The following is an 11,929-nucleotide window of genomic DNA, read 5'->3' as shown; positions in this document are numbered from 1 at the left end:
GATAAAGAAAATGTGATATACACGTATATACACCAGGAAGAAGGAGATCCTGTTATTTGTGGCCATGAACCTGGAAGGCATTATATTAAGTGAAGTGAGCCAGACACAGAAAGCCAAATATATAACTCATATGTGGAATATAAAAAAAGCTGACCCCATAGAGGTAGCGAGCAGAATAGTGGGTACAGAGTCTGGGAAGGGGCAGAGGAGAGGGAGAGATTGTTTAAGTGAGCAGAATAGTGGGTACAGAGTCTGGGAAGGGGCAGAGGAGAGGGAGAGATTGTTTAAAGGGTACAGGGTTACAGCTAGATAGGAGGACTAAGTTCATCCTGGAATTCTTAACCCCCTCCCCTAAATCTGTCACTCTCTCATAATTTGTTTTTATAAGTAGTACCACCATTCACCTTTTATCCTGGGGCCGACTCTTGATTCTTTTTTCACCACCAACTTTAAAAAAGGAAGTAGCCAGAATCCAATGCACGAGCAAATACTGTCCATTCCATCTCCAGTATCTTTGTAACTGTCCACTTTATCAACCCAGACAAAGCCAACCTCAAACCTCGCCTGGATGATGGCGAGAACTTCCTTACCGGTCTTCCTCATCTATTGTTACCTGGATCCTCAGCTAGTCTCCATACACAGAATTTTATTTTTAAAATGCAAATCTGATTAAGTCATCCCCGTTTGAAAAATAATCTTTCAATGGCTTGGCCTGTCTCCGTCCAGGTTGGTTCTTCATATATTCCCTGAACACAGCGCCTCCAATTGTCTTTGAACACAAAGAGCAAACACTGTTAGCTGATCCACCCACACGGAAACTTGTTCAGGGGAAAAGTCATGCCTGGCGCGCAGAACCAGCTGCAATATGCGATAATCCACCGCCTGCGTCTGGAAGGTCCTTCTCGCAGCAGAATCTATCAGGGCGCTGAAGCATTGTGATGCTTCGCCGCTGCACCTGGGTCCCTAAGGTGAGCTCTGGGGAGCGAAACTGCTTAGAGACAACGCAAATGGGCTGTAAACAAGACCTTGCCCACGAAGAGGAAGCTGTGGTCAAAAAGCTTTTGTCCCGGAACCCGCAGCCCTCCCCCAGTCACTGGGCGTCGTCCAGCCTAATAATTGGTCTTTTTTCTTTTCGCTGCGCTTTCCTCTTTTTTTTTGCATTCTTTCCTCCAGATGATATCTGGTCTTAGATGTGATTGGGGAGGATGGGGTCCTCTCCGAGGATCCCGGAGCCTGTCGGGCTGCCGGCGCCCCTTCTCCGCTTCTGCTGCAGAGGAGCCCGGCTGGCGGTTCTGGTGCTGCTCGCGCTGCCGGCGGCCTGGGGTGAGACCCGGGGCGGGCGTGGGGAGGCGCCCGGGCGGGTGGGTCAGCAGGAGCTCCAGCGCGGACGCGTGCGCCGAGCGGGCACGCAGGTGCGCCCTGACAGTGCCGCAGGTGGGCTAAGCCCTGGAGGAGGAAGGGCAGGTCTGGGATCCCTGTGGGTACCCGAGACCGTGGTTGCCCCAGAGTAAGCGTGGAGTTCCCATCTGCAGGGCGCAGAGGAGCGCTCAGTAGCTGAGCCGGCGCCGCGGCAGGGATTCTTTGCTCTGTGTATTCGGTCTGGACTGGCTGTAGCAGAGTGTGGCACTGATGATGGTGAAAGAGAGGAGGTTAGAGAATCCGAAAAATCAGGGTTCTAATCCTAGAAATTTAACTGTTAGGGAAGTTAATACACCTGGCTGGGTCTGTTTCCTCATCTGTAAAATAGGAACTGATATACGTGTACCATGGTGTTGTCACCTAGATGGCATATGGTGTGTCTAACCACAGTACCTGTGATGGAATCAGTTTCTCTCCTCCAATCATTACCTCTGTGCTTGGCACCCCAGGTATTTAGACAAGCAGTCCTAGGGATGCAGTTATCAGCTGAAAACTGCTCTAATCCGACAACACTCACACCCTACCCCCAAGCACACCACTGTCCTCACCGTGCACTGAATTGAGAGCCTACTTTAAGACAGACTTCAAGCAAGACACGGGGGTTAGAAGAACAAGCCCAGGTCCAGAGGGCTCAGCGTAAGCAGTGCAGGTAGAAGGGACAGGAAAGACGTTTGCATATGGCAATGAAGTGATGTTTAATACAAAACAAAGTCTATTCTACCTCTGTGGAAATTGTGTGGCTGCATCTTCTTTTCCTTTCTTTTAATGCCAAACAGGTAAACATCTTGCTTAGACTCCTTAGCAGCATCTCAGCTGAAGCGACAGTCTGGATTATTTTTGTTCAGCCTCTTCCTGACAAGTCAGGTTTGCTCTTCTCTGCCACATTTTGCATTTATTATTTGGCTGTTCCTCTCTTCCAAGATAGAGAGTAAGGAAAAAAACAACCAAGTTTCTGCAAAAGTTATTCATATTTCATCTCCTTAGACAGCAAACACTAACCTGTCAGACTAACAGATGTGATAACATTTTATTTTTAAAATATTTTTAACTTACTTTTAAAAGTAAGTTAAGCCAATCTGTTGTCAATGCTTAGGTATTTTTGGCATCCTTTTGAGTGTCTGGCCCCCTTCTTACTGAGATGTTGTTGTAGTCTTTTCATGTTTATAAAGTTACTGTTAAAAACCATTTCAGACACCATTGATTGCAAAAAAAAAAAAAAATTCATTGAGGTTATCACAAGAATCTCCGAATATGAAACATCTTAAACTATCTACTAGTGCAGTTGCTGAAATAATTTAAAATGTAAAAATGCTAATAGAATGCCTCCAGTGTGCACCATACTTTGGAATTTAAAAGAAGTGCAAGAGAGAGCTATGCCTCCAAAGTGTATGCAGATAGAAGTCGGTGGTGGAGTTTTACGACATCTTAATCAGGAGGCTGGAGTTCTGATTTTCCCAGCCTCTGCTATTTAGTAGCTGGAGCCTTGGACCCAGCAAGGCAACTCACCCCTCTGACCTTCAGTGTCCACTCTGTTCTCTAAGAGTGTTCTTGTGAAAATTAGATGAGGTAGTGCTCATGACAATGTTTCATAATCTGAAATTCCCCAAGAATATCTAGGAGACCATGACTAAGGGATCATGCAAGACTACTTGCAAGATCCCTGAAAAGGGAGAAATTTTAGTGCTAATAACTAGATAAGGCTCAGTGGAAGGAGCATGGCCTCAGCAGTACTTAAAGAGTAGATTCCCAAAAACTTTTATATGATGATGTATGGGGATATTTATTTTTATATAAAAACCATCAGAGAAATTAGGATTATTTTGTTATGATAAGGTACTTGCATTATCCATGAAGTAGAATAGTGTTATTTGGGAGTGGACTTGGATTAGTTGCAAATATACAAGTTTCAAACCCTAGTGCAATGAATGAAAAAAGTGAAAAGAGAAATATAATGGACAGACTAATAAAGGAGAGAAAATGGAATTACATAAAATTCTGAGCCATGAAAATAGCCCACTAATTAAACACTGAGGACAGTGTTTAATATAGGGTGGACTCTGGCGCCCTCACGTGGTACTCCTGTTGGGTCCTGTTCTGTTAAAGAGACAAGGTAAAAAGAATGTGAGTTGCAATATGCTTTTTGTGCTCTGCGATATATTTAAATTTACAGATGCTCAGATGAGTGGATTTGCAGTTTATATTATCTATTTTAATCTTAAATGAACTTCAAGTTTATATAAGTAATTCCAAAAGTGTCCTGTACAGAAATACTGGATGAAGATAATTCTAATAAGGCCAACTCCAACAGAAAAGAAAATAGTGGAGTTGAAAATCTCCTCCTCCTCAACAAGGAGGCACACATATATAAGCTTTTTTAAACTGTTTAAATTTTTTAAAAGGTTTTTTTTATTTTTTAGTTAAAAAAGTTTTAATTATAGGCTCAGCATCCATAGCACAGTGATTATGGCACTGGCCACATGCACTGAGAGTGGCAGGCTTGAACCCAGCCTGGGCCTGCTAAACAATGACAGCTACAACAACAACAAAAATAGAATAGCCAGGGATTGTGGTGGGGGCCTATAGTCCCAGCCACTTGGGAGGTTAAGAGAATCACTTAAGCCCAAGAGCTTGAGGTTGCTGTGAGCTGTGATGCCAGGTACTCTACCAATGGTAACATAGTGAGACTCTGTCTCAAAAAATATATATAATTATAATGAATACATTATAGTTGTGTATATTAGTAGGATACATGTGAATTAATCAAATCAGGCATATAATGTGAATTAATCAAATCAGAATAATTTGGGTATTCATCACCTCAGACATTTACCATATGTTTGTGATTCGACTCTTTTAATCATTTTTAAGTATATCATAACATATTGTTTATTATAGTCACTTTGTTGTGCTATCTAATATTGTTCATTCTATTTATCACGTTGAGGCAAGTTCCTTCTATACCCGTTTTTTGAGAGTTTTTATCATGAAGATATGTTGAATTTTATTGAATTCTTTTCAACATCAATTAAAATGATCATATGATTTTTGTCCTTCTGTCCATTCTGTGGATATGATGGATCATACTGATCCCGTTGATGAGCCATACTTGCAAGAGTTCATGCGTGGGTTCAAAGATGGGATGAATCTCACTTGTTCATAGTGAATAATCTTTTTAATGTGTTGTTGAATTTGGTTTGCTAGTATTTTGTTGAGGATTTTTACATCTATATTCATCACAGATATGAGCCTATAGTTTTCTTTGTTGTTGTTGTTGTTGTGTCTTTGTTTGGTTTTGGTATCAGGGTAATATGGGTCTTGTAGAATGAGTTTAGAAGTATTCCCCCCACCACTCAAATTTTTTAATAAGATCAAACCTCATTTTTCTTTGAATACTTGTTAGACTCTTGATACTTATTGGTTTATTCAGTTTTAGATTTCTTCCTGGTTCAAACTCAGTAGGTTGTCCGTATCCTGGAATTTATCCATGTCTTCTAGGTTTTCCAATTTATTGGCATATAGTTGCTTGTAGTCGTCTCTATGACCTTTTGGATTACTGCACTGTCAGTTGTAATGTCTCCTTTACATCTCTGATCTTATTTATATGGGTCTCCTCTCTTTTTGTTTATTTTTTTATTTATTTTTATTTTTTGAGACAAAGTCTCAAGCTGTCACCCTGGGTAGAGTGCCGTGCTGTCACAGCTGGAAGCAATCTCAAACTCTTGGGCTTAAGCAATTCTCTGGCCTCAGCCTCCCAAGTAGCTGGGACTACAGGCTTGTTTACCTTTTTTTAAAAGTAACTTTTCATTTTGTTGATCTTTGTATTCTTTTGATTTTAATTTCATTTATTTCTGCTCTGATCTTTATTTATTTTCTTCTAATTTTGTGTTTGGTTCTCTCTAGTTATTCTAGTTCTTTGAGATGTGTCATTAGTTGCTTATTTGAAGCTTTTCTACTTTTTTGGCATGGGCATTTATTGTTATAAACTTTCCTCTTATTACAGTTTTTGCTGTATCTCAAAGGTATTTTATTTATTTATTTATTTATTTGAGACTCTATCAACCTGAGTAGAGTGCCATGGTGTCACTGTAGCTCACATCAACCTCAAACTCTTGGGCTCAAGCAACCCTCCTGCCAGAGCCTCACTAATAGCTGGGACTACAGGCAACTGCCTCAATCCCCAGCTACTTTTTCTATGTTTAGTAGAGACAGGGTCTTGCTCTTGCTCAGGCTGGTCTTTACCTCCTGACCTCAAGCGATCCACCTGCCTTAGCCTCCCAGGGTGGTAGGATTATAGGCATGAGCAACTGTGCCTGGCCTATCTCAGAGGTTTTAATAAGTAGTATTTTCATTTTAATTTGTTTCAATAAATGTTTTAATTTCTTTCTCAATCTCTTCACTAATCCACTGGTCATTCAGGGGAATATTGCTTAATTTCCATGTGTTTGTATAGTTTCCAATGTTTCTCTTGTTATTAATTTCTAGTCTTGTTCCATTGTGGTCAGAGGATCCTCAAGTAAAATCTAAAATCTAAAATAGATCTATAAGGATGTGTTACTTCTGGAGGCTCAGGGGAGAAGGAGTTTCCTTGATCATTCCACCTTCCATTCTTGACATCCTTTGGCTCATGGCTTCCTTGTTCTACCTTTAAAGCTAGCAGCAGGGCATTTTCCAACCGTCTTCTTCTGTCTCCTTTGAGTCTCCTGGCCTTCCCTCTTATAAAGACCCTTTAGATGACAGGGCCCACACAGATAATCCATGATACTCTGCCCATCTCAAGATTAACACATCTGCAAATCCCTTTTACTATTAAAGGTGACATTTACAGACTCAAAGGATTAAGGCATGGATATCTTTAGGAAGTCTTTACCTAGCCCACCACATCTTTCTATATAGATTGTAAAAATTTTAGCTATGCCTAGTGGGGTAGTCAATTTTCATTAGGGTCTAGTTAGTAGTAAATAAATACAGTCCAACAAACACCCTGCAGTATCTACATAGCTTCCTTTAAGTGAAAAGGTGGAAATTCTTCAGTTCCTCACTTAATAAGGAAAGGAAAAAACGTGTTTATGGTAAGAATGAATCATTTATCTACGAAATTGTAAAGAAAGAAAACAAAATTTGTACAAGTTTTATTCTCACACCTCAAACTGCAAAAGTTACAGCCACAGTGCTTAGTTAAGATGGAAAAATCACTAAAAATGTGGATGGATGACATGAACAGAAACGTGTTCTGACTGAGGTAGTATCTGTGGTTTCAGGCATCCACTGGAGGCCTCCCAAACTATCTTCAGAGCATAAGGGGAACCATTGTCCATTTAAAATAATTATTTATACATCTGTGAATAAATCTACCATCTTATTATTTATTATTTGTCCCACAAATAAGAGTAAAGTATTTGAGGCAAAGTTCATTGTTAGCAAAAGAGATATTTTATTTTGATACAAGGGTCCTTCTACCACAAAATATAGCAATTAAAATATTTATGAATCTTATAACATAACCTCAAAATATTTAAAACAAGAGTTGGACAAAATTAGAAAAAGAAACAAATTACAATAAAATGGAATATTTCAGCAAATTCTTTTCAGTACCTAATAGAACAAGGAAACCTGAAAAAAATCAGTAAGTAGATAGATTTGAACAAACATGATTGGACCTCAGTGAGACATCAACACTACACCACTACTGCAGAACACCCAATTTTTACAAGTGCACATGCTGCAATTACTGCAGCTGACTGTATGCTAAGCCAAAAACCAAGCCTTGATGAATTTCAAAAATGGATAAAAAATACAGAGCTAAAAAAACCACAGATGTTTGTAAATCATGCAACACACTTCTTTAAAAACCATGGGTTGATGAAGAAATCATAATGGCAATTATCAAATATTTTAAACTACCCAAAACTTGAAGAATACTCCTAAATCTATGCTTAGAATAAAATAATAGTCTGACATGTTTATTCTAGAAACTATGACAGAATGACAAATTTTTTAAAATCTCAGTAATCAGCTAAAGAAATATTTTTTAAAAAAAGAGCAACAGGCTCGGCGCCTATAGCTCAACCGGCTAAGGCGCCAGCCACGTACACCTAAGGTGGTGGGTTCGAATCCCCAGCCCGGACCCGCCAAACAACAATGATGGCTGCAACCAAAAAATAGCCGGGCGTTGTGGCGGGCGCCTGTGGTCCTAGCTACTTGGGAGGCAGAGGCAGGAGACTCGCTTGAGCCCAGGAGTTGGAGGTTGCTATGAGATGTAATGCCATGGCACTCTACCCAGGGGGACAGCTTGAGGCTCTGTCTCAAAAAAAAAAAAAAAAGAGCAACAAATAAAATAAAAATATGAGCAAAATCAACAAAGCCAAATTTAGTTCTTTGAAGTCTAAAAAAACGATTTCTGGCTTTAATCTACTCTTCATAATTTGAATCGATCAGTAGCAGGAAGGAACAGCTATTAAATAAAACAAAACAAAAGAGAGTTCCAGAACTAAAGTTACAGTATATGTTCCAACAGATACTTCTTTTTGATTACATGTTGTTTGATTCTGCTATTGTACTACTTCTGCTATTGTACTACTTCTGCTATTGTACTACTTTATATCTACTAGACTGTAAGTGGCCTAGCTGAGTCTAGAGTTCAATGTGAAATACATATCAGAAAAATACAAGCTCTCATAAAGAGAAGTGTAGATTTAGTTGTTGAGCATTGTCTGCTTTCTCTCGTGCTGAAATGACCGTTTGGCAACAGACTTTCGACAGTGGCAATGGCCACCGAGGGACAGAGAGGAGGCTTGTTGTCCCACTATCTCTGTGTGCACCACCAGAGATGGGAGATTGATGGTAAAATGCGTGAGTCCATGTTGTTGTAGGAGATAAAGATAAATGAGGGTAGGATAGATAAAGCCCAAGGACAGGCACTTCCTGATTAACTAAAATGGGAAACTGTGAACTGAAGTTTCTCCTTCAGTGAAACACTATATAAATAGCTTAATTGCCTTCCAAATAGCAGGGACTTTTTAATAGGTGGATGTTGATTTTTTTAAGAGCTTATTTCTAAGGTCACTTATAAGGAAATAAACCTGTTTTCCATTATTGAAATGTTCTTTTTCCTTTAAAAAATCACATTTATGAAATATACTAGAGAGAAGGAAGCAGTAGAAAGGAATTTTTCCCATTAATGCTGTTTCTTTGGTCTTGATCTCTATCCAGGTCAATGCAGTGCCCCAGAATGGTTACCATTTGCCAGGCCTATCAAATTAACTGATACGTCAGAGTTTCCCATTGGGACAACTTTGAAGTATCAATGCCGCCCTGGTTATTCTGGAAAACAGTTTTCTATCACCTGCCTAAAAACCTCAGTCTGGACAGAAGTTAAGGACTGGTGTAAACGTAAGTAACTCTGGACTGGGAACTCCTCTGTGTCAAGCATCTGTAAGCTCTCATTCAATTTGTTCAAACTTTGGACCTGAGATACATATAACAATAAATTTGCCCAAGATATAGTGCATGTGAGAGTTATTCTTGTAGATCATATCTTCTTACTGCTTTGACTGCCTGGTAACGTCATTTCAAGAGAAACAACCATCACAAGGCATGATTGAGAGAAAATCCCCATTCTCTAGGGGTCTCCCATTTTCATGACTAAAATTAAATAATGAGGGAATCAGACGGAAAAGAGAAGTATAATAAAAAGACTAGAAGATGGGACAATTTCAGGCTTTGATATCTTTCAGTTATATTGGTTGAATTATGGATAAAATTTTGGTAATAAATAAAGTTTAAACTTGTCTGGGAGGGATACTGTGAGTATGAGACAGAACTAGAAAGGAAGTTTTTATGAAAGTGATGATCATCAGAGCTGCACATGCTTTTCAGTAAGCTACTTTGTATGCTGAAAAAAGTTCAGATTATTCTACCAAGCTCCAAAATTCTGTTTCTTTCTCATAGGTAAACCATGTAAAATTCCATTAGATCCTCTGAATGGCATGGTGCATGTGATCACAGATAGCCTTCTTGGATCCCAAATCAATTATTCGTGTGATAAAGGGTGAGTTAGCAGAAATATCTCTTTACTCAGCAATACTACCATCTAGTCACATGTCAGAAAGGACAACTAGGCTATTGCCATCTACTTTTAAAAGGCTTGGACATAGGTGTTTAACTCCTGATTGAAATGAACAAAAGCATTGGACCTAGATGTGCACAGAGAGGATACCAATCAGTAGTATATGATTAGGGGGAAAATCTATATTCTTGCTGGAAACAGGCACTGCATATAAGAAAAGTGTGGCATTCACTGGGTGGGAAGGCAGAAAATGGGGAAAAGTGTGGTCAAAGCACACGAATAGCCCTAACCTAGAGTAGACATCACCGGAAGAAAGGGAAGGCTAGGGAACAATTGTGTGAGAGAATAAATCTTAATGTTAAAGTTTTCTGGGGCTGCTATAACAAAGTACCACAAAATGAGTGTCTTAAAACAACAAAAATTTGTTCTCTCAAAATTTTGGAGTCTAGAAATCCAAAATAAAGGTGTTAGCAAAACTATATTTCCTCTAAAACCACTAGTGAAGAATCATTCCTTACCTCTTTTAGCATCTGGTAGCCCCAGGCCTTCCTTGGCATATAGCAGCATAACTCCAATTTTTATCTCTGTTGTCACATGGCCATCTCCCTTCTGTGTCTGGGTTTTCGTATGGTGTCCTCTCTGTGCACGTCTAGGTCCAATGCTTTCTCTTCTTATAAGGACATGACCTCATCTTAATTGATCACACCTACAAGCAGTCTATTTCTAAATGAGATTACATTCGCAGAGACTGGAAGTTAGGACTTCAACATACTCTGCCACATGCAGTTCAATCCATGACACAGCCCTCTTTGAAAATTTCAAGTATAAACTGCTCACAGAGCATAGTACCACTGGTAGTGCTCACCCTTGGCTCAGCACACAGTGGTGACAATGCCTCAGTCTCATTCTTAATGTAAATAGCTAAGTTAGTTAGCAAATACAGGCTAAATATGTACTACCACACAAGTAACCAAAGAAAAAAATGGTAAATTTGGACATCAAAAAATTAGAAATTTTTGTGCTTCAATGGACACTATCAATAAAGTGATAAGACAATCCACAGAATAGGAAAAAAAAATTGTACATCACAGCTCTTATAAAGATCTCATATGCAGAATATATAGAGAGATTTTAAACCTCAATAGTAAATAGACAAATAACCCAATTTAAAAATGGACAAAGGATTGAAAAGATATTTCTCCAAAGAAAATATACAAATGACCAATAAGTAGTGAAAAGATGCTAAAATTGTAGTTATTAGGATAATGCAAATTAAAACCACAGTGAGATACCAGCAAACACCCACTAAGATGGTATCATTTAAAAAGCAGATGATAAAACTTTCAAATAAATATAAAAATTAGAACCCTCAGACATTGATGGCCAATTTACCTAGTGAACAAGGCACCAGGCTAGCCTGTCTGAGGACTCCAGAAGAAAGGTCACCAATTGACCTGACTGGATAGCCTGCTCAGAATCTCTGCACCTGACTGATGAAGAGCTTTTCCTGATGAGCCCAGCATGTAAAGACTGGCACAGGTGCCTACTTCTTCAAATGTGCCAACACTAACACATGGCCACAAGGATCACAAATAATCAAGGAAACACAAAACCACCAATGGAGGGGGGAGGAGGCAACAGTAACCTACCCTAAAGAAATGGTACTCTATGGGCAGCACCTGTGGCTCAAAGGCGTAGGGGCCAGCCCCATATGCTGGAGGTGGCGGGTTCAAACTCAGCCCTGGCCAAAAACTGCAAAAAAAGAAAGAAAGAAATGGAGCTCTATTTGACACAGAATTCAAAATAATTTTCTTAAAGAGCTCAAAGAACTGCAAGAGAACACAGTACATAATTATACAAACAAAACAAGAAGTTAAGCAAGAAATTTTGGAGCTAAAGAACACAATGACTAAACTGAAAAATTCCATAGAGAGTTTCAACAGCAAATGAAAGTCTCAGAAGGAGCAAGGCAAGAAAAAGTGACAGAAAACATATTTAAAGAAGTAGTGCCAAAAATCTTCCTAAATCTAGAGAGGGAAAGTGAAACTAAAAGAACCACAAATAGATTAAATATAAAGAGATCTTTACCAAGACACATTATAATAAAATTCTCAGAAGTCAAAGACAAGGAGTGAATTTTGAAAGCAGCAAGAGAAACACAACTTGTCATGTTCAATAAACCTCTAAGACTATGAATAGATTTCTCAGATAAATACTTGCCGTTAGGAGATAGGGTGATGATATATTCAAAATGATGGAAGGGGGACCCTGCCAACCTAGAATACTTCAACCTAGAGTGCTATATCCAGTAAGGCTGTCCTTCAGAAATCATGGAGAGATAGACCTTCTCAGACAAAGAAAAACAGCCAGAGTTAATCACCGCTAGATCAGCCTTTTAAGAAAATGCTAAAGGGAAATGAAAGGGTACTAAACACACAGGAAAGT

General features: G+C 39.2%; 1 protein-coding gene across 1 annotated transcript in view; it reads left to right on the top strand.

The window, feature by feature from the left end:
- CR1 (complement C3b/C4b receptor 1 (Knops blood group)) overlaps positions 1 to 11,929 on the top strand; it is a 103,188-nt gene that overhangs the window by 25,698 nt on the left and 65,561 nt on the right. The window contains 3 exon segments of the mRNA XM_023514552.1: positions 1,191 to 1,323; positions 8,629 to 8,808; positions 9,367 to 9,466. Of these exon segments, the coding sequence (XP_023370320.1) occupies positions 1,191 to 1,323; positions 8,629 to 8,808; positions 9,367 to 9,466 (413 nt within the window).

This window comes from Otolemur garnettii, unplaced genomic scaffold, assembly GCF_000181295.1.
Source record: "Otolemur garnettii isolate 467f Iridium unplaced genomic scaffold, OtoGar3 scaffold00055, whole genome shotgun sequence".
Lineage (NCBI taxonomy): Eukaryota > Metazoa > Chordata > Mammalia > Primates > Galagidae > Otolemur > Otolemur garnettii.
Note: the sequence above shows the minus strand (reverse complement) of the source record. Positions and strands in the feature narration are given on the sequence as shown.